Raw genomic sequence first — 24,147 nt, 5'->3', positions numbered from 1 at the left:
TGAAGCAGAATTATTTAGAGGTATGACGGAATCTTAAAAAAAAAGGTTATTTTTTGCAGTATCTGTTCAGCTAGTCAAAATAAGCAAGTAAGATGGTGACACACAGACATACCAGGGCATCTCGTATTTAAAAACCTCCTGTAAGTTTAAAAGACTTTTATCTCTCCATACCAAACCACGTGTCTACATATTTTTATTATATGGAAGGAAGATAGTCCTGTGCATAGAGGATTAACTTGGGAAATCTGCAGTCAAGATTTCCTGTCCAGCCACGAATTTTTTGTGTGGTCCAGGATAAGGCCATGGGAAGTGATGACAGTGGCCACTAAGAGGCTTGATCTTGCTTTGCTGGGTTCAAGTTAACCTTTGTGGATATCTCTTCTAGACTCCCTCCCTCAGTTCCCATAGCACAAGAATAAAAGTAACTGCTGTACCTCTGAGGGCTAGTGTCAGAAAGCAGGGAAAACATTCAGTCTCTGGGATAATGCCCATCTAAGAATTTAAAATAAAGTATTTGTTACTGTGCCTGCTAATTACAGTGTCACTGTAGCAGTTTATTCTGTGTCTGACTGAAGTCCCACCAGCTCCAGCCAAAGTCTACAGCTATTTAACCGTCCCTGGATGCTCTGGGGAAGGTGGACCGAGGCATGGAGCTGGCACAGAGGAGAGCCAGGCGCCCACTGCCAACCCCTTGTCTGTCCTTGGGAAAATTTCCTGTCGTGCCTGTTGTATGAAGCTAAAACCCATGAAAGGTGCAAAGTGGTCAGACACTGACTGCACTGAAGAAGGCTGAATAATTAGGTAGACAGACAGACAGACGGGAAAGTCAGGCCTTTTTTTTTAATTTCAAGAATGGCTACATCCTTTCTTCCTTTCAACACAGAAGGTCCCAAAGGCATGATCATGCAATCAACAGTGATTGAATAACCATGAGTTACTGTCTGACACTTGAACCGTACCAATTAATCAAAAGCACAACTGCAACTGTGAAATAAAAATGCAGTTTTGTAACCTGCCCTTAAACTCCCTTACAGTTTACTTTGCAACTGGGGCAGGTTAACAGCATTATTAGTAACTGCAACCTGTTTTATAGGTTTTAACCTTTTTTTTTTAACATCAAGTCAATATCCTTTCCTGAAGAGAAAACAGTAATTTACTGAAACAAAAGCCTTTAGTGTGAGTTCTCTTTCTTTGCTTAACATTAGAAGCTAAGTGTTAAACTTGTCTAAAATAAATGTTTTCCTTACCTATAAAAAGGATTTAAAATAATTTTTCAGTAATCTATTTTTCCCTCTTTACTCTGTGCATGTACTACTTATTAAAATCTATATTTAAAGAAAAGTTCATCCTGTCTTCCCTGTTCACATGTTTCATTTACTACTTGAATGGCATTTAAAAACGGCATATTTTGCATATGTTTCTTATTAAGATTGTACTATTTGGTTTTGACGCACAAAGCAAATTGTTGCTTTACCCTATGCATCCCTAAAGTAAATAAGACTGTGAGAAGTTTCCAGTTTGCATAGAAAAGAGTAGTTTCATAAAATGTTTATTTTCTCATACATTAACATTGTTCAGATTTTATAACCACCAGCTAGAAGTAAGCTTGGAATTGGAAGAATTCCAGTTTCCATGAGGCTTAGAGTGAGCTGCCTAAGATCATGCATGTCCGATCTCCCGCTCCTACCACCACGCCCTGCTACCTTTATCAGGTTGCTTATTTGAGATATTCCTAGTGAACAAAATAGGAGGTTTTGGTGCGAGTGTGAATCTTGTAACCATGACAATACTTATCACCCTGAACTCTGTTAACAAATAAATGGTAATGGAAAAGCTATGAAATATTGTTCTTGAGGACAGACTATGAATGCTTGGATAAGCTTTTTTTGAAGGAATCTATTGCATTTCTGCCTGTTTTAACTAATGAGGTCTTTTATAGAATCAATAATGTAAAAGAGTTGAGATCAGTCCCATCCCTTGATACCTTTTCCCAATTAAAGCAGTGGATCATTGTATTAATATTATTTAGTGACTATTCAGCATTTTCATTCTGGTGAGATACTGTGCAAACATTAATTAATCCCCACCAAAGCTCTGAAACCTCACTAGGAAATATTAAACCCATTTTACAAATAAGGGCCTGGAGCCAGAGATTTTTCAGTACCAGAGAGATTGTAACTTGAAGCTCCTTGGGACAGTGAGCAGGTACGAGAGTCTAGAATAATGAATGGCCCTGCAGTTAGAGCTACCTTAAAGGATATCATCATCTCTACTCTGCCTTGACTTGGGGCAATTATTTTACTTCTCAAGAAAAGCCCTTCCTGTGGTTTTTTTCAGGAATGAATGCCTCTAGCAGTCCTTTAGACTGAGGCTGTTCATACAAAATAATTACACAGTCATTGGGGTATATATATATACACAGAGGGAGCTCATCACCATAGCCCAGTGATTAGAGTATCCACCCAGATTCAGATTTCTCTCCAAGGAATATTTAACTTTATACATGTGCAACAGCAAGAAAAAATGACGACTGAGAAAGATTTAATAGTTTGTAGCTTTTTCACTAATGTTATGTTCAGTCCATGGGTTTGAACTCAAATCTTTGAGTAATGGAACACAACACCAGGGGACAGACAGACAGATATGTCCCAGCTGTCTGCAGAGGCATTAATCACGAGCACAGCTGTAACTACAGAGCTTGTCTACACTGAACTTAACTGACTATCCCAAAACTTTTATAAAAGTCTTCCCAATTTCTGTCTTCCATAGTATGCTCCTTCTTGGTTTAGAGTGATTCTCTCTAAGGGAGAATGGGACATCATATGGTTTTACATTACTGATGGTATCCAGTCAACCCATTTTAGCCATCTACAGTTTGGCAACTAAGTCAGGAGGACAGGATTTCCTTCTGAAAATATTAAAGCCATCCACCTCTCTCCATTCGTTACCTAGTGACCTTTGGTACTTACTTTCAGAGGACTCCAATAGGCACCCAAAATTTAGGAGCAAGGACAGATCTTTCCTTGCTTTTAGAATTTTTTTTTTCTAGTCCTCTGGCCATAAATAGCTGAAGTTTTTGAAAGCAGCTTAGTTTCTTTGTAGTCTGGTTGTGATTTTATTCTTGTTTTTTACTTTCTAGTTCCTCATTTCTGTTGACTAATCCCCCATCTTCTTCCTAATCAGGGTGCTGTATGATTGATCAGTCTAGCGCATATCTTTGTGTTAATCTTTGATTGCCTGTTTCATATGAGGGTCCTTACTCCTGTAGACTCCTGACATTTAATACTATTGACTTACACATCAGTTACTCTGGCTTCAGAAATCCTGCAGTTCTTTCTCAACCAAATGGGAAGGAGAACAATTTTGACATACTTCTAGGGCATGATTCATCTCACCCTAAGTTAAGCTTCTAAAGTAGGCCAAAACTGCGATGACCTAGAAAAGTCTATCACTCTTCATTGACTCTGAAGGAAGTCCAGCTACCCACAGTTTAGACATCTACATCTGAATTACTTTCCAACTGTTAGATGAGATGAATTCTATCCCGGGGCATCTGAACTCCTTCCTGTGTGCTGTGAAGTGGGGCAGCAGGGTGAAAAAAACCCAAATGTCCAAGAAGGCTGAGAGATGTGCTCATTCCATGATGCCTCCATAGGATTCACTTGTGAGATTCCTAGGGAGCCTCATATTTAACCGTGTCTTCCCTCTTACACTATTTTAATTAAGGCAGAAACTGCCTGAAGGTTCTTCAGTGTCTTCCTTAACACATGCTCCTGTCCAATCTTTGGAACTTATCCCATAGCTTTTTTTCCACTTGTTTTTTAATATTTAGTGGATGAACAAGTCCAATACATATATTTCTACACTGAACATTTATGGAAATCCCTGATTTAAGTGTAACTGAGTGGCAACACTACTTGTTTTAGAAAATCCTGTTCTAAGAGATTATTTAAACATAATGCCATCCACTGCCTGAATTCATGTTCCTTGTTCAAACTGTTTGGTTTTTTTTTTTCCTTAATATAGCAACTATGATTTATCTTCCTATCCATGTGCAACAATAAGGTCAGGGTGAGAGTTTATAATATTCTTGTCAAATACAAAAATATCCTAATAACACCAAATAAACTGTTGCAACGTATTAACATGAGCATATGCAGAAAAGAAGAAAAATTACTGTTACACTAACTTCTGAAATGTAAGTATGCTCACTTTGAATAAAGGGAGCTTTAACTAGCAAACACACAGAAACCACTTTCTATATTTCTCTTCCAAAAATAACTACATGAAGTAATTGCACGTAAATCAAAATTTTGATGGATTTCACATAAAACAGTGACAATCTGAATATGAAATTCCGGGAAGAGAAACTCAATTTTGCACAACCTAAAAGGTATAAATCTGGTTACGCTGAAGCCAGTGGGACATTTTACTACTAGCTTTGTGAGACAGAGGTATCAAGATTTCACACATGAAATGAGTTCTATGAGTTTCTCATGCCTTCTTGGTTCTGTTATTTTTTTACATTTAAAAGGTAACATTGAAAACTCTTTCTGCGATTATTACGTCCTCTAAGGGATAAGACAAAAAGAAAAAGACAAAGGAAGGAAAGTTGATAATTTCCTCGAACACCTCCTTTTGAATTCTCGGTTGCCTGGATGTCACCCAAATCTGATGTTTTTCTGCCTTTGATTCTCTAACCTTATAGAGCAGGTGAGAAATTCCCGGGAGGCCTGGACTGAGAGTTTTTTGGCAGCTCTCGTTTCCACGGCCTGGTGCCGTGCCTGCCGTGGGCTTTGCGGCCGGAGAAAGGCTGTACCCCAGAGCAGCCTCCTGCCTCCTCACCCCACGGCTGCACCCAGCCTCTGCATGTACAAGCAGTACGAGTTATCTGAGAGATGGTATCTGTACCTAGCTCCTCCTCTGGCGTCCCTGGAAAACTGAAGCCCGACTTGAGCAGATCGCCACCCTCTTCTTCTGAAAAGACAGAAACAAAGTAGCTATTTAATAACTCTGATAATTTGGTATACCCAGACATACACCCTCCTCTAGTTTTTAAATCCACTCCGTGATACCTGTTACCATTCAGTATCTCTGATACCGTGAAGCTGTTGAGGTGCTATTATGGGCAGTATCTACTCCTCTTTGCCAGTTGTCCTAGTGTTTTTCCATTTCATTTTTTTTAATTTTGCCAGACGTTTTCACATCACTAGTGTCATAATATTCATAAATGCCTTCTTTTTTTTAACATCTTTTACATTGTTCTTTTCAGCTTTGTTTAGTCACATTGAATTCTACTGCCGTTTAGCCTTAATGTATTTATTCCAGGAAGAATCATTATTGTCAGTCCTCCGGTTGTACCTTTGGAACTTCCCACCTCTGATGATAATAATGCCACTCATGATTCTGAGGCCGCTTTCTTTTCCTTTTATTCACAACCATTTTAATTCTGCAATTCTGAACTCTGACAATGCTGTGATGGTGAGTTTCTTCTATCAATAACATTTACTTTTGTGCCAGAGACAACTTCTTTAGTTCTGGAAAAGTACTTAAGCTCAGATGACAAGTCTATGCTGTATGAATGCAGTGAGGTACGCAGAAACCTGCTGAATGGCCGGAGTGCAGCTCTCAGGTACCCTGCCTACATCACTTTCAGAATTGCAGCTGGTTGCCTCTGTATTGCGCTCTTGCTATGCTGGCATACAAATTCATTTGGACCTGGTACCTAGCTCAGGTATTTCTAACATGGAGCCACATATGGAAAACTGGGTCAGTAACACTTCCTTAAGGTGCAAGATTGGCTTGAGAATATGTAGATTAGGACACAAAAAGTAAATGGTTTCATGTAAGTATGCAATACTAGCTTTTAATTTTTTTTTTTAATGTTTTTGCCCTATTATCCACATTTGCTGGTTTCTCAGCTGAGTGGAAGTTGTTTGAGTACATACAGCCTTTCACGGTACTCTTTCTTACCATCTGTGTGTGTTACAAGCACAGACACCTCAAAAGAACAGCAAAAGAATGGAGTACTCCCTAGCCTCCCACTATGAGTTCAACCAGCAATTCTTCAGAGAAAGACAAAATCAGGTATTGCAGATCATGTTTCTGCAGTGCATGGCCGAGGACTGATGACTTCTAAATAACTCACATCAGTTCATGCTCCTCATATCCTCAGGCAGATATTGCTGTAAGTTTGATCCAGCTCAGACTTTTCTGAAGAGTACCTCAATCCCTGTATCAGACAAGCTGGTTTTTGTGGTTCAGCTTACAACAGACACACTGCTTTGCCTGTTTCAATACTCCATTTAACGAATACATGCATTTTGTATATTTCTTGGTCTTGGTTGCACTTTTTATTTGTACTAAGATTTTTTCCCAATTATCTCACAGCAAACAAAATGAGTGAATATGCTCATGGATACTCATTGAGAGTATCCAACTCTCAAACAATTGTTCCTGGTTTTGACAATTCGTGAGGTTAAGAATATACAATTGATAACAATGGGCAGTATAGCACAGATACAGCATAGAAAATAAGTCCCGAGGATGTTAAGAATGTTGGATAAGCTAAGCTGTCAAATAAACATCTTGTGTATAAACTCAATTGTTAAATAAACTCACTCTGCTAAAATACAGCCTACTAGAGATCTCGTTAAGTGACGGATAAAAACTCATACACAATTTAAAAAATGACTGGCATATGAATTTAAATTAAATTTCATTTGGAGAGGTAATGGACAACTTTAATTAAATAAAAGCACAAATTAGGCAGTTTCCATGGAGACTTTGTTCACATGCTCTGCCTATGTTGTATAACTCATATGCCTGTCCTCTAATTTGGCTGCACAGGACTAACGAATCAAATGAAAGTTATAACAAAAATATTCTGAAGGATCCTTTACATTCAGGTAAGTAACTAGGAGATCTTACTGTTAACTTCATAATAAAGGAGCTTTACGTTGAAATAGTGGTTTTGTATTTTTGAAAAAGAAGCTATTAATTTATTCCAAAGTTATATCATGTACATATATTCAGAAACACTTACAGAATGATCCAAAGAAAATAAAATGCATAACGTTATTCCTCCCTTGCAAGAAGTCAGCATTATTCTCACAAGCTCTGCCCAAAACTAGACTAAAATTGTAGGGGTAGGCTAAACTGGACTAAATGTTTATGGGTTTGGTGTGTTTTAGAAAAAAAGAAGAAAATAAATTTCCTTTTCAAAATGAAAGGGAAAGCTCAAGCAATGGGATCCATAAGTCAGATTCTGACTTTGCCGATAGAATTCCTGTGCAAATTTGGACAATTCAGTCAATTTCTTTCTGCCTCAATTATCCAGTAGAATTAGGATTCAAATTCATTTCCTTCTCATAGCTGTCCTATATGAATACATTTGTTAGCATCAGTGAGCCTGTTGTCTAAAGAGCCTATAGAGAGCACAAAAAAGTTAGAATTTCCATCCTGCAAAAAAGCTGTATTCTGTTTTGAATAGGGTCAATTGCAAATGTTTCAAAGGAACTTAGAATTCCTTTGTGATTCCCTTAGGTTTATGAATCTGCATGAGGGATATGAGTAGCTCTTAGTGATTAGTTTACTTCCTAAGCATAAGGACTTCTTATTTCTTTATATTTTATGACTATACCTATTCACATCACTAATTCATTGTTTAGACTGTCTTTTCAAAAGGCTACTGTCAGTTCCTTCAGCCCTTGAAGAGATTCGGTTTTTGTATTCTGCACTTACGAAGCATAAATTAATCTAAAGTCTCAGTGGCTCTTGCAGTATTATGAAGACAATCTTTGTGTGAGGTTGAACTGTACTTCAAAGTTTTATTATTCCTTCAGCAACAGACATACATGGTCTTTGTTTATTCAGTTTACATTTTTCCTAGAAATTACTGGTTTTATTATTGACCACAGAAATGAAAAGCATATCCTTCATTCATGAGCACAGCAGCAACCTTCATATCTCATGGTAATCAAGTCAGGCAGTTTATCACAGAATTGTCGCGTATGCTGAAATTCAAGTGTCATAAAATGCATGCAATCATTTTATGTCATTCATCTCCTCTATTTCATATATCCATAGTATTTCAGCTTGCCCTTTGCTCAAGGTGGGCCTACTGGTAGAACGTTCTACACCAGCGGACACAGAGGAAAATGGTAGTCTTAGCATGGAATGTTTGATGGGCAATGAATTGCAAACAAAGATGAGATTAAGAAAATAGGATTATTTACAATTTAAGGTTTTAAACAATGTACGGAACACACAGTCCACAGACAAGGGACACAATTACTAGTTAAAATCCCTTCTCAGTATACAGACTACTGCATCACAGACTGGTCTAAATAGAAAGCAAAAACCTGCCTCTGAAACTGAAACTAAAAAATAGTGGGAGAAGTCTTCACTCAACAGGGCTCAAAATAGTGACAAAAAATGATAGGCTTTAAAAGTGCAGAGATGTCTGCTTCTGTGAAAGCTGAATGTATAGTAAAATGATGCTGTGATCTGCATAAATAGGAGAGCACAAACTGTCATTTACATCTAGTATCTCATTTTCTTTTTTAAAAATGTGATGGATCTGTCATGCATTCCAGTGCAACGCGGCACAGACGACACTCAAGACTGTGATAGGAACCTTTCACAGCCGAAGTTCTCCAGACTTAAGCTTGAAAACGTCAGGAGACATTGCTGAGCTGGAACCAGCTTGACAGATCCAGACGGCTCATTCAACCCTGAAGCTACTACATGTACAGTGGGAAATGACATGGGCCAGCGCCCGAGATCAAGCTGGCACGGCACAGCTTTTGTCCTCAGAACAGGCTGATGTCTGTCAGGAGCGTGCCCTGCCTTGTGCTGTTGCTTACCCTGCTAAGGAGACGTTACCTTGGGAAGGAAGTGCTGGTTTTTTGATCAGCGCTAGATACCACAGTATTCAATGAACAAGCATCCTGTGTAAAGGGCCTTGAAATGTCATTGCGCGATAAGGTGATACAGCTTAAATACAGCTTAGATAGCCAGAGTTAATCATGGACATTGAGTGATTCTGCAGCCGTGGAAAATGGACTTTATGAGCGCTAAGGAGTCAGAAATTAGGCAGAACACAATGGATTTGCCACTGGATGAAACGTTAGACCACTATAGAAGACTGCAAACCAAAGGAGAGATAAGAGTCTCTTAAGGGTCAATTCTGAATCTTGCCTGAGTTGCACTTGGTACTGTGCAACTGTACGGGTCCAGTTTTTTTGTGTTCTGGGTCAGGGAAGTGAAGTTTCTGTATGAGCTAATGGACACATGCTGTCTTCTATGCTGTTCCTGTCTGCCCGTGGTCTAAGTGAGCATTTTGACAGTCACTGCACAGAAAACATCTGATATCACTGCTTCTCAGTTTGATAATCACTTTACCCATCCTTCAGATTTTATCATCTCAGTTTTAACCTTTTGATCTACTCTCTGAGCCTGACGTATCAGTTTAAATTCCCTTTCTTCACCTGCAAAGTCTTGCACCAAGATATGCCTTTATGTTGGCCCTCATTTTTTATGCATTCATTCTGCTTTTAATAACGAGACATGTTTTTTCCATCTCCTAATCATAGTTCTTCCATAACCTCTCCATCCACAAAATAGGCCCCAGTCTCAGTGGACTTGTTGCTCACATACTTTAAAAGGCTCGCATCAGCAAGACTTACAATCAATTAACTGCCTTCTCCATCACAATACAAGAGTGAGACTGAACTACAACTGATATTGAACTTCTCAGTTCATTGGATTTTAATTTATTTATTATTGGCCTGCTCTGGATCTCCCACCAATTTTTTTCTATGTGTGCTTTTCTTTTGGCTTGTAAGCTCCCTATGGTAGCTGTTGTTCTTTTAGGTCTGTCTTATGTAGCACCTGGCATATTAACTCTGACAGCAGATGAAAGAAAACATGGGCCTTAAAATGTCTGAATTAAACAGCAGGTGCAACTTCATTTGATCACATCATTACAGAGCATAAAATGTGTCCAGAGTATGAATACAGGACTCTCACCACATCACTCCATGATCTGAGAAAACCAGATAGCCTCTTCCAGGCTAGAGATACTTAGAGATCTAGAAGAGATATCTCCTGTACCTCAAAGTCCACTAGCCTGCTATCTGATTAAAGCATTTCTTGCAGGTGGCCTTTGACCCTAGCCGAAGATATCCCCAGTCTGCTACAAGGTGTGTATCACTGAGAACTGTCATTAGGCTGATCCTGACCTAAGGGAAAAGACCAAAGCTAATCGGCCAAAATCACCCGTGGCAAACCTATTCCTTTTCTCATGCAATCTCCAAGAGGTTATATCCAATCAATATTACAACATCGATATAGTAAATTAGGCATGGGGAAGGCCCATTCTGTGGCCATGAGGCCAACTGGTGTGGTCTAGCCATATCTTCAAGAACAGGCTGGCTCCATCCAAACTGTTATTGGGAATGGTCCGTTGCCCATGCTAACTCTCTAGTCAAGCCTGGGAATTATTTGGGACAGTGAAAATTAGTCGGCCAAGCTTAAAACTAAGACAGGGACCTCTCTAACCAACATTCTAAAAAATCAAATTCCTATTTGTTGGGCCTTTGTCTTGGTAGTGTTTAATTTACTACTACAGATGTAGCCCAGGTGGCAGTATTGTCAAATACAATATTCTTGTCCGTTGTTTTGATAGCATGCTGGTAAGCAACAAAAATACAGAAGCACAGCAGGGCTGGGAAAATTCTGATTTAAGTAAAAATTAAGGATGACAGTAGGAGATTTAAGGTTATTGAGGTTTCCTTTGCAAGAGGCCTGTGTGAAAAGGGGAAGTCATTGTTTAAATAAGTTGCTTTTGTTTTTCTCATCACGCCCTCTCTTTTTTTTGTTCTTATTTTTTCTCACACACACACATACACATGAAAGTGTTCCGGATGGATCTGGCAAAGATCTGTTCATCCCAGTATGCTGGCTCCAGCACTGGCCCAAAGTGGATGCTGCTGGAAACGGCAAATACTTAGATGGCTTAGAATACCTTTCCAACTTCCCACAATCAGCACTTAAGGGACTTCCTGAGATGGAAGTTTAATCTAGACCATCGTTTTTAATAGCCACCAATGGATCTATCCTCTATGAATTCATCTAATCTTCTTCGAGCCCATTTATACTGATAGCCTCTACCGCATCCTGTGCCAATGCACCTCACAATTTAATTATGCATTATTTGAAAAATAATTTCCTTTTTGTTTGTTTATCAGGATGCCTGATAATTCAATTAGGTGGCCCTAGTTCTTTGGTTGTGAAAAATAATGGATCATCGATCCCTATTCGCTATGTCTATATCATTTATAATTGTGTAGACGTCTACCATATCCCTGCCTCAGTCCTCTCTTTTCCAAATGGAGGAATCAATCTGTTTAGTATTTTATTATGGCAAAGCTGTTTTAAATCTTTCATCATCCTTCTCACTCTTCTCTGTACATTTTTGTTACTCCGCTTTCCCATTTCCAGACGCAGCAGCCAGAAATTCAAACGGCTTTACGGAATGGGTTTTTCCAGTGGCATGATGATGTTCTCTGCTTTTTTTTCTATTTTTTTTTATATTTTCATCTGCCCATTTCATAACTCAGAGAATTCATTATTCATATTAAGTTGTGCCCAAGAGAGACAATTTGTTTGGCTTTCCAAACATAAACACATTTCTCTTATATATTACTCTAATAAATATTGAAGAATCCTAGCATTTTACTTAGCTCAGGTTACTACCAAGACTGCTAAAACTAAACGATCACCCTCCTCACCTGCCGAAGAGCAGGATTGAGGAATTCCTGGTCTCTTGCTTTCATCCAGCCTGTCCACTCTTATATAGCATAGTTCCAGATAGCAGGACTGTGAAACCAGGCTTCAGCTGTCAGAGAGTGTAGCCAGCCACACAGCCTATTAAATGAAGGAGAGGAAGCTGGCTGCATCCCTCAGGTCCTATCTTGGAAAAAGTGTAAAATGAAATATATTGCAGGGGATCACAGGAGATGTCAGGGGTCATCTTGGTCTTGGCAGCACCAACTCCCACCTCCCAGCTTTTGGCAGCTAAAAGTCATCCACAAAACACGGGTTGCCTTAGCAATATTGTGGTGATCACCCTGAAAGGCTTTGGTTCCACACAGCAGCCTTTTCTGAGCCAGCCAGGCTCATTTATGCTCCTTGAAAGCCTTTCTGAGCTGCCTTATTCCTTTTACCCCAGAGATCTGCAAGTTCCTCTTCCCTGCCCCTCTTCAAGGAATAAATGTAAAAAGGTGCTGGCTAATGCTATGGAGTGTTAAAGCAGATTCACTTCTCAGTCATTCTAGAATTTAAATGACTAATTTAGTTAAATAACTCGATCGCTCCTTATCAAAATTAACAAATGACTGCAAGCAAAAAGAGTGAGCCAGTGATAACCCATTGTGTTCAGACATGGCTCCGTGTGATCGTGTGCTTCAAACAGCCTAGGAAATTCCTAAAAGCCCTTTCTTCCTCGATTTTTCATAGCTGAATGACTGTGTCAAGCTCCTGAATGAGCCATTTACCTTTTATTGCTTTTCAGGAGCTGTGAGAGGAATCCCAAATCTGCTATATTAAAAAGTGGGACTATTAAAGAATATATTAGTTAATTATTGTGAATAATGACCCTTATTCTGTGAGCCCAAGACTTCTGCATACCCCAGAAAAACCTTTAGTTCTCCTCTCCTACAGCTCTTCAGAATCCATCGTTTTTCCTCCCCCCAGATAAAATGCAACAACTGCCTTTTGTACGCATTCATCTTCCACCTGCTGTGGCAGCTCTTGGACGGACTTGCAGCTCCCTCCACAGTGGACACCTGAGGAGGTCCAAGAAATCTATCTCGGGCCTTGGCAGAGAGTAAACAGAAAACGCAGGTCAGAAACACAGTTAGAATGATTTTGCACAGCTGCAAAGGCTTAACTGTGGTGTCAGAGAAGCAAAATGCTTACTGAGTCTATTAAAATACCTGAAGAAACTATATGAAAACAGACTTACAAGAGACCAAAGTGAGGAAGAACGCCAGGACAAAGCGTAGGACAAAGTCCAGTAGTGAGAGGAGTATACAAGTCAGAAAACTTGGCTTACTCCTCTCCTAAAAGTACACAGAAAATGTCCCTGGATTTCCCTGGCTTGTGAAGAGAAAACACGGGATCTTTGTCTTACTGGATGTGTGTAGATATTTAATGATCTTCTTTCTGTCTTCTGCATATGCATGGAAAATGGAACAGACATTTAGAAAAAATAAACTGTAGATGAAATTAGTCTTTTCAATATATTTCAAATGCACTTTGAGGAAAAGCATTTCTTTAAGACTCTCCTTAAAAATGTGCTAGATCTCTAACGTTAAACTATGTTTGACAGAACACGGGTTTTGTAACCTTTCCATTTTCACGTTAAAACTAGATATGCTCACACTATATTTACTTTACTGTTTGGTAAAAACCACAATCAGATCTACAACAATTATTACTAGCTGGTCATGTAATTCTGTTTTTACAGCTTTGTTTTACGGTAGGCCAAAAGGTCCGAGCACTCTCCCCGTCTTTCAAATGTCCAATAAATAAGTCTTTTAACATTAGAGAACAACTGCATTTGTTACACTGAACTACCACGGTAGGAGACATTCAGCATGAAAAACCTTTGACCCTGCTGGGATGTGAGGGCAAAGTCAGCAGTTCCACTGAAATCTGAAATTAGCTATTAGTAGCTGCAGCCGTGAAAACCCTCAATAAGGCCTTTTGACATTAGATGATGAAGCTCCATATTACCAGAGACAGGATGCGTATGGGTGTTTCTGTATGTGAAAGGTTGAAAGGAGAGCTCAGATATATTCATTCCTACACAAGCCAATTTTGGTGAGGATTTCTGTGAACACTTAAATGCTGGGGTGGTATGATTGACAGCTGATGGCTTTTTTTATTTAGTAAATATGATTACATAAAATATAATATGTAGCTTCCTTTTGGCAATTTAAGCAGATATGGAATGCCAGTACCTTTTAAATGAGACATTTTTCCCTCTCAAAAATAGCAATAACCCCAACAAGGTTTCTTCCTAGAAAGAATCACAGGTCTGGAGCAGCTTTAACCAGTTCCCTTGTCCCATATCCCTCTTTTTTTCCATCTCCTTCAGAGATCTGCTTTATTTTTTCTTCTTTTTCTCTTAAACCCTCCCCCACCAGTCTTTCCTTTCTTTTCTTCCTCCTCCTCTTCCAACTTCAGCCATAATACTACTGAGGTGCAACGAATACATTACAGGTTAAAGCTCACCTGAAGATTTTGTGCATGCATGTGTACTCTCAACTATGTGCTCTACTGAGTTATTTATACCACAAGGTCTTTAATGAAGGAATGCAAGTAATTAAAACAGCAAAGAAACTGTTTTCCCTTCCCATAGCAATTTTCAACTACAAATTAAAAAGTACCAACTTAGAATTAACTTAAAATTAATAAAATTGTTACCTGAGAGCCTAAAAAGAAAGAAACTTCTATATTTTCATAATAATTCCATACAGTTTTGTCCTTTTTCACAAGTTAAAAGAGATCTGAAGGAACGCATGTTCAAGCTGGAAAAACGACACTTCTAAAAATGTCAAAACAGGGTGCTTCAACAACTGAAAATCTCTTTTTTTTTGCCTGCATTTTTACTTAAAGAAGGAATTAGTTTGGAACTGGCCCATAAACAGTTTCAGCTTCAGGAAGGTTGAGCTTTACAAAGAAAAGGCTTCTGCCAGCTACCTCACCGCAGAGAGCTTTCTCACTAATGCATTTGTTTAGCACTCTGCACAGTGGGTGCAACCCTCCTCAGGTCCTCTCTGGTTGCTCTAGAAACCATGTAATATATTGCATGTATTTCTGTGATTGCTTAGGATACACAGACACACCGACGTTACATTTTAAAACCAATTTACACCGGGGCTGAGGTGGACCTTTCTGTTTGTTGGTTTTGACATTCAACTACAACCTGTGCTGCTGCTGGGTTATTTGGACCTTCCCTATGACACAAACAGCAATGGAGGTGAGGGAGAATCAATTCTCTGTGTGGCCAGTGAAACTGGAAAGCAAAGTGATAAGCTGTGCATTGCAGGGTGGGCAGAATCAATATTTAGGATGTTGCAAAAAGGTGTGCAAATGCTTGGCCAGTTCCAAATCCTGAAGTTTGTTGGACTGATCTCACCAAAAGAGATGAATTTTTCATTTCATTTCCCAAGCACAGGCTTTTCACTGAAGCACTTTGGAGCCTGGGCACCCTTGTCTTCTACTGTTAATGGAGAGGAGCGGGCAGCTCTGGATTGATCATGTCCAGCCCACCCCTCCAGGGACTGAGGGGAGTGCTGGGTGGCTGGGCTCTTCACCTCTGTTCCTCAGTTGAGGGCTTAAAGCAAAATGACATTAAGCCAGATTGTCATGATTAGTTGAAAAGGAATTGAGAAACTGAACACCAATATTTGCTCTCTCGGCAAAGATGCTATTTGTTCAGGTCACCTCGCTATCTGCATTTATGTTTGTAGCTGCTACACTGGGAGGGGGACAACCTAAATTCTTTCACATTTAGGTGTTGCTAATCCTACTTGAGCTACACAAGTAAAATAGTTTCCAGACCTTGTTCACTGGAAGAATTTCTCACTGAGGTCTGTACGTGGGCAAATACCCATGTAGAGCCAAGGTCACTGACATTATGCACGTGGGCTCTTTCTATTCCTGTACCTGCAATACACCAAAGGTACTTTGGACAGATATCAGGCCAGCCTTTTCCTGCTCTGGCATGGTCAGGAATCCATCCAGCTTGTTCTTAGGAGCAACGCACACAGCTGACAAATTCAACAAAAAAAGTGTTTAATAATAACGGCTTAGATACCTGATCAAATTTTGATGGTCTAATGTGCTTAAGCATATCAGCTCCATTGGTGTAACTATCCATCTGCCTGTAAGGTAAGTTGAATTAGTTAAGCCATAGCCTGGGGGTAAAAGAACCTGGACTTAGCTCATATTTGCTAATAGTATAACGGTGTAAACAAGTTCAGTTACCAAGGCTCAGCAGACACATGATCACTTGCTAAGCTACAGCAACCCAGTGGCGTGGCAGGGCCCTCACTTTGATCTGGTAATCACAGACACAAAATATAGAGGGAACTAACACAACATTGAATTTACAGTTACATTTGGGCAGTATCATTACCTCGAACACAGTATCTTTCAACTGCAATCTGTTTTTTCCACAGTCTTACTTTACTAACTGTTTAGGACGTCCATAAACATTTGCTGTTTGCTGGGATATTACATAGAGTTGTGCAGTATTTCAGCCACGGCTGCATTTTCAGGGGCGGGAGGAGAAGGGCTTGTATAAGAGTCTTCAAGCTCACATTACAAATGGAAAACAAATTATTACTGTTGGGCCCATTTTGCTTCTCTATACCTTTGTTTATTCAAGGCCATAAATGGGGCCACCAGAAAGGCCAGAGAGCTGCAAATGGAATATTGCAATTTTCATTTCTGATGCACTGCTCAAATCAAGCCCAGGCTAGTAGTGACAAACTCATTGGCTGAAAATGAATTAGCAAATTCTGTCAATTCCCACAGGAGAGGTGTCCATCACTACAAAACTTTCACCTCTCTTTTGTTGTCTCAGCATGAAAGGGCAAGGGGAATAAAATAACCTGTCAGCTTCTCACCCCATCAGTCAAGTCACATCAGCAAGACAGTAATGGGAATCTTGCCTCCACGTACCCATTATTCACCCATGCAATTGGATATCATTCCTAGGCTGTCATTCTGGTACCTCTTAAGGACATTTGTGAGTGTTTCAGAATGCAAAACTGGTTTTGTTCTACAGAAATCCATGAGTAAGGCTTTCACATTTTTAGCAATTTGGTCTCCCAGTAATGGGATTTAAAATGAGTTTAAATCAGTGCTTAATTTCTGCTCTTTCAGGACAATGGCAGTGATTAGTAGTAATGTTTGACTTCCAGTTCCATTTTTTTATGCAGCTGTAACACCGTCTGCATTTGACTGCTGCTTTAATGATTACTAATGACTTTATTTTGAAAGTAATATAACTTTTTGTAGTCATTCTCTGGACTCTGAGCAAAAAGCTAATTTGAGTTGAATTATGCAGTCTGTTCATACAGGACCTTCAGTTGGTTAAACTTTATTTTGAGTCAGACCAAAGGAAAATGGCAAAGGCACTGAAAACACACTATGTATTTACACATGGCAGGAAGAACATGCCTGTGTGAAAGTGGCAGCTAAAACTAAATACAGCACAAAGATATCATCCTGATAAGCAGCATATATCAATGACTTTCTAGCCTTCAGCTGCTAGCATTGAAAGCATTTAATGGGTTAAAGTTGGCCACTGCGCCCTCAGTTCTTATATGTGGAATCATCTTGCACAGGACATCAGTGTGGATGATCACCTAGGGGAGCACTGACGGCTGTGCTCTGTGCTGTACACACAACTGCCATTTCTTACTCAAAACGTAACCTCTGAGCATGCCTTACTGTATGCATCCCTTCCTTTTGGATTTCCTGAGGAATTTTTACATGACCTACTCCTTGGTGGATAAATAAAGCTGATTTTTTTGTTGTTGTTGCTTTTCTTTTTCTTCTATTCTTAGAAAATTTCAACTCATTGAGACCTAAGGTTTTTTGCAGGAAGGTATCAATTTTGATGAAGGTTTCCTCTTCCAGTCAAAGAGAGAAGGAAATCTGCCTTAGAAGAACTTGCTAATTTTGATGTTGATTTAGCCTAGGAGAAGCAGCTGTCAGCTGTTACTTTATATGGGTCAGGTTTGGGGTTAGAAAGCAAATCCCTCACACTCTGATGAAGCACTTAAAGTATCTTGATGTTCTGGCCTTGATCTTTCCTAGTTTGCTCTGTTGGAGCTATTTAAATTAATTTAAATGAGAAAATATTCATTAAGACAGAGGGAGGCTGATTTAGCATGCCAAAAATCAAGTAATGTCAAGTAGAATAGAAAAAGCAGAAGAATGTGTTTGGGTTTCTCATATTGCCACCATCGGCCATACCCCTCTTCAGCCTTTCATTAAAAAAAAAAAGAAAAAAGAAAAAAAGCAAAGTTTCCGTTTCTGCTGGGTCTGGCTGGGATGGAGCTAGATTTCTTCATGCCAGCCCACAGAGAGGAGGAGGAAAGGGGGATGTTTGTGGTTATAGCATTTGTCTTCCCACGAATTCATTATGAGTGCTGAGTCCCTGCTTTCCTGGGAGTGGCTGGACACCCGCCTGCTGATGGGAAGTAGTCAATAAATTCCTCTGTTTTCTTTGCTTGCACATGCAGCTCTTGCTTTCTCTGTTAAACTGTCATTATCTTGGTCCACGAGTCTTCTCATCTTCCTTCTATTTTCTCCCTGTCCCGCGGGAGAGGGGAGTGAGAAGGCAGCTGTGTGGGTGTTTGGCTGCTGGCTGGGGTCAACCCACCACACAGTTTTGTTCAGTTCTGAAAAATTGCAATCCTGACAAGTCCTGAGATGATAGTGAAAAACTGTTTTCTGCTCAGACCGGTCCAAAGCACATGTTCAGTCCTCCAAATAAGACCAGTACCTGTTTGAATATCTTCCGCACTTACTTTGAAACTACTATCATTTGCACCACCCAAATGCAAAAATATGAGGATATTATTTTACAGCTTATTTCATAAAAGGGAGGGAGAAGGTTTTTTTTTTCTCGAGGGAACTTCACTAAAGTTTTCAGATTTATGGATAAAAGGGGGATTATCAGTGACGAAAACTTGCCACCTTTTAAAGAAACGCAACAGAATATATTTTGTTGGAATGCTTTCACTGGTACAAAAAGACGCTAAATGTTACACTCAAATCCACTTCGCCCCGCCCAGAATTCTACTGCATCATCTAGGTAGTGAAGGCAGGGCCTCCTATGCTATCAAGCTCACTTCTGTAGTTTTCCATCTTCCACATGCTGATTAACTGCTTACGTCCATCTTCAGCCCTCTGTTCTCACAGACATACACACATTTGCTCGATATCATATGCCTTTCTATTAAGAATGATTACAGCATGTGTAACTTTAATCTGGTTAGAAATCACCAGTTGCTAAGCAATAGCAACTCAGGCTTTAGCCACCAAGAATACGGACAGGGTCCTGGTAAAACCTTCACTGAAGCCTGAACAGCAGCAGCTTTGTTGCCATCAGTACTGGAGCTAACTACATCAACTAACCTGCAGAACTAATTAACAGAGATCACACTTGATGGCAGCGTAAATATGTCCATGGATAATGTTGTCCAGGACAGCATGACAGGGCTTGCTTTGCCATTCGCTAAATTATGCTACTACTGTTCTGGACACACGGAACCAGCCCCAAGTAGACCCAGGAGCCTCTAAAACATCTCCAGCTGTTTTCCTTTGTCTGGTTTCTCACTTGGCAACAACTCTCTTCTTCTCAAAACTCCAATTCAAAGTTATAAATAATGAGCAAAACTCCATTAAAAGAACTCCCAAACACAGAACTAACACGCTATCTGTAAACTGCTGCTCAGTCTGCGTGTTGTAGTCACGCAACAAGAAATGAAATGTAGTCATTTCTCCTGTTGTTTGCTCATTTGGGGATTATGGATTATAAATACTAGTCTTCTAAGTTTACAACATCTCTGTATGTGTGCATTGATCAGCTCATGGTTTCCTGATGCTACAATGCTAGATTTAATAATTAACTAATTAATACTAGACTTAATCTACTAGTTACTCCTAGTAGTATGATAGCATTAGTGTTTCTAATACGCAGCAGAAGAATTATTACTACTGCAAATAGTTCATGAAGAAAGTGCACAATGTGGGACAGCAAGGCTCTCAAATGAAAGTTAGGACAGCCTGATGTAGCTTGGAAACATTACAGCCGTAGAATTTTTCATCCTGGTCTTTTTTAATGAAAAACAATAACTTCAAGGATGAGCAACAGCATTAGAAAAGTTAATAAAAGCAACAAAGAAACAAACATTTGGGTGCCGTAAGTAGGAAGATATAGATAGCTCTTGCATAGATAATGACTCAATTCATGTAACTGGCAAGTAAATATTGTGACAATATACAAGTAAGACTTCTGGGAAAGAACTCACTAACCTACTACTAATAGTAAATAAATGGACACGTAAATGGAGTGGCAATGTAGGACTGCATTGTCAATATATATTGAATCGAAAAGCTATCATTAATTGGCATATATATTTATTTCCATTTACAGGAACCAGACTTCCCCTGGAGATGCATCTGAGACTAAACAGCACATGTGGAAGTATGAAGAAAAGTAATTGCAATGTTTCAGACTGTAGTTATGAAAAGTGCTGTAGATTTTTTATTTTGCTGTTTATATTATGTAGTGTGTTATAAACTCCCTGAAAGTGTCTCTGGGAATCTTTCACAAGTAGCCACTGATGCTTCCCTTGGCTGCTTCCACTCTTCTTGCCTTTCTTCTATCCATTTGACCATAATTAAGAGGAATATGATACATCTATAGAAAGGAAAACATCAGGCTGAAACATAAAACTTCCTTACATCATGATTCATTGGATTATCAGACATAAATTTTACAGGTATAGTGGTAGAAACCTACTGCCTGCTTGGCAAGAGCAAACTGGAAAAACCTCTAGCCAGCATACTAAGCAGGAGTGTCACAAAGATAACTGATTACTAGAATCCTTCCTGTCTGAAATGTTTAAGACATCCCACTATAGGACTATATATGTGATGCTGTTACAGTGTCCCAGATCCTAACAGCCTTTCCCACAACTAGCCCAAACTTTTTTAGCCAAGAATATAGTTCTCCTATTGTTGATAATTCACATTAAGAAATTATATATTTTGTTCAATCTTCTCCATTTTCCATGGCCATGAAGTCAAAAAATAGGGGGGTAACCTCACAGAAGATAATGGGAAGCATCTTTAATCATCCTAATTACATGTCTCGCCTACTTTCATTGCTGGGACTGACTTCCCTCTTAGATTATTTTTTTTTAAGCATGTATCATTCTTCTTATGGCTCCAGATTCTTCTTGGTGGTTCCTTTATGAAGTTAACTTTCTTTTCAATACGTGCCCGCAACTCACCTCTACATGAAATAATAGGCCCTATAACAGCCTTGTATGTCTCAAGCTTGGCTTTTCTCAGTATTTCAAAGCTACCAATTATCTGCTGAGAAAAGCAACAGGCATTCTTACTTTGTACTTGTGCTGTGCCTTAATTAATTTCCTCATTAAACTGTAAGTAATTAAAATTCCCTGGCATTTAAACTGCATTTTTTATACCAGAGATTATTTATCTAAACATGTTCAAGATTTTCTCATCAGCTATGAATACTACATTGTTTCTTTCCATTAATCTTACATCTGGTTCATCATTCTGAGTGTCCTATAGCACGATGTATCAATATACTCCAAAATTCAGTACGTTTATTACAACAGTTGCTTATGCACATACCACTGGTGAGAAAAAATGTTAATACCAGCAAAATTAAATGGAATATTATTTTGTCTGGATTTGTGGAAATGGGTGAAAGGCCAACATTTGTTTGAAAAGTATTTAAAAAGTATAGCATATAGTATAAGACAGGTAAAAGACAGTTCATGAGCAGGTGAAATAGTTCACACCAATCAAGCACTTGCATAAAGCCAAGCCTTCATGGCAAAACCTAAAAGAAATCTTGCTAACACCAGTGCTGCTCAGAAAAATATACAGCATTTTCTGGCTCCTGTTCACTGGAGTCAAGATGTTTTATGAAGATGTTTTGATCCCAACAAAGCTTCACCAGAACTCAGCAGGGGAAACAAATTAATTTTTCCCTTGGATCCGTCCCTCTATTCCTTAGGAGCGTGACTGCAGCCTGGAGACCCAGCCAGGCAGCATTTGCCGCTCTGAGACAGGCTCACCATGGGAACTACCCAATCTGGTAGAATTCTTCTGGCTGAAGAATTTAAAATTTGGGGACTTTTTTGTTGAGTAAGAATTAAACAGAATTTCAATACCCTGCATGAAGTGAATTTTAATCCCGAGGTCCAGTTACACCTTTTACTTGGCTAAAAAATGTGTTGTGTTGGAAAAAAAAGGGAAGAAAAAGCCCCTCCTGGAAAAACAAAACAAAACAAAACAAAACAAAACAAAACAAACAAGCAGTTTTTTCTGAAAGGAAACAGAAAAAAATATTCCTAGAAAAAGAAGGTGGAGAATAATGCTGAATCCAAGTGAGGACGTCTTTTAAAAGTGTAATTCTGAAAACCAAAGAAGCTTTAAACAATTCTTTAGGTATTAATCAACAGAATCTGATGGCTGATAACTCAGTGCTTGAGTGAGACATCAGTTTACCTCTACTCGAAATAATAATATCCCTGTACCACAGGAGAATGCAATGGTGTCCCTCTCCTTCCCCAGAGTCAAGAACTAAATGCAAATGGACAGTCTGGCATCTAGGACATGAAAGAAGTATGTGTAACTGAATCTAGTCTGATGAATGGAACAGACGGTGTTATTTTTATGTTCTATTTTATTTGTCTAGATGACTGCTTGAAGACTAGATATTACCCTTCCCCCCTAATTATTAAAAGTCTAACTGAAGACAATTGGAAAGACTTTCCAACTCAATAATCAGTTAAAAATCTGAAGGTAAAAATGTAACTTTTTAAAAACTTATAGAAAAGTGGGGGGTATTTTTCCCATTATTTTTAAGTTTCACCTATCTTTTAGTATCAATATTCTACCTGGTATACAAAATAACATTTTTGGCCAAAACAAACCTATCATTTTTTTTCAATTGGCAATGACTTCTACTTGCTGAATTAATGTGAATTTTGGTGGCTCTGTGTGGGTTACAAAGTTGCAGTAGGTGGTGCTACCACCTGCTTTCTGTTTTTCTGCTTTTAATCATTAGCAATAAAAATAGAATTTAGTTTACTACATTGCTGGAGTCCTGAGACTTCTGTCTTCAGATATGCCAACCGTCTTGTTTCGTCTAGGCAAAGCCAAGTTTGTGAGAATAACAAAACAACATAAAACAAAGCCCAGAAGACAGCTTTTCAAAACTTAAAAATTTGTTTAAATTGTTTTCCAAGTAACTAAGACAATGGCAAAATATACTATGGAGATAATATTCTGCATTAGAAATGACTCACCAGACAAATAATAGGTCTTTTCTATTGCTGCTTTCTTAGATCTCAGAGTATTTTTCAGAGTATCCCTTAATCTGAGTCACTACTTATTTGGGGCCTATTTCTGCCATACCAAAATGTTAACGTCCAACTTTCCATCACTGTGCATCAAAATAAAACCTAAATGAGATGAAATGTGGTCAATTTACAAACCTTTTTTTATTCATCTCCCCTTTTCATTTCTTCATTTTAGTACTCTCTTTTCCCTGCTGTTTCCTATTGATAACTCCTCTTCATGATTCATACAGGCTGCACTGTACTAAAAAACCTGGAACTTGTTTTTTTGCTTTCTGAACATCACTCTGTTTGCAGTACATACCATCTCCCATCTCTCTCTGGGTCTTCTATTTGGAGAGTGATATGTTTGTAGCAGGGAGCTGATTTTCTGCATTTGTAGAGTGTTTAGTGCAAAAAGGACAAGATGCCAGACTTGGGGTGTTACGTCTCTACGGATAACAGCAACAAGGACAAGGCAAATTACAAAGCCTTAAAGGCAAAATAAAAAAAAAAGGTTAACCGTGCTCTGTAAGGTATAGAAATATGCGAAGGGAAACCCAAGAGAAGGAGAACATTTCTTTAGTTACTAGAAGAGAACCTCATGATAAAAGACCTCTTTCTTCATGGTGAGGGGTTCCTTCATTCCTAAAAACAAATATGAGTTGATGACAATGACCAAAATGCAAGGAAAGGATGGACAGGAGTCAAACACAGCATTGACTGAAAGTCCGAAATGATTAAAAAATATGAAGGCTTAAGCTATGTATGGCTGAGCAACCAGAAAGCTGCAAAAAATATATTTCCAGTTTTACCCAGACCATAGGCTGCAGTTAGGGCACCTGGAAGTTGCAGAAAAGTTTTAACTTTTATCAGGTAGGAATGAGTGGAAGATTCACACTTTTTTTAAAAGGAAATCACCTGTTTACAATGAATCAGAGAATGGAAA

General features: G+C 38.9%; 1 protein-coding gene across 5 annotated transcripts in view; it reads right to left on the bottom strand.

The window, feature by feature from the left end:
* Nucleotides 1-24,147, bottom strand: part of DLGAP2 (DLG associated protein 2) — a 482,669-nt gene that overhangs the window by 101,383 nt on the left and 357,139 nt on the right. For 4 of the 5 annotated variants that reach the window (XM_030037650.2, XM_030037651.2, XM_030037654.2 and 1 more), the window contains one exon: nucleotides 4,912-4,977. The exons of the other annotated variant lie outside the window; for it this stretch is intronic. In XM_030037650.2, the coding sequence (XP_029893510.1) occupies nucleotides 4,912-4,977 (66 nt within the window). The remainder of the gene's footprint in view (nucleotides 1-4,911; nucleotides 4,978-24,147) is intronic. 5 annotated transcript variants of the gene reach the window in all.

This window comes from Aquila chrysaetos, chromosome 15 (assembly GCF_900496995.4).
Source record: "Aquila chrysaetos chrysaetos chromosome 15, bAquChr1.4, whole genome shotgun sequence".
NCBI classification, from domain to species: domain Eukaryota; kingdom Metazoa; phylum Chordata; class Aves; order Accipitriformes; family Accipitridae; genus Aquila; species Aquila chrysaetos.
This window is presented reverse-complemented; position numbering and strand designations above follow the sequence as displayed.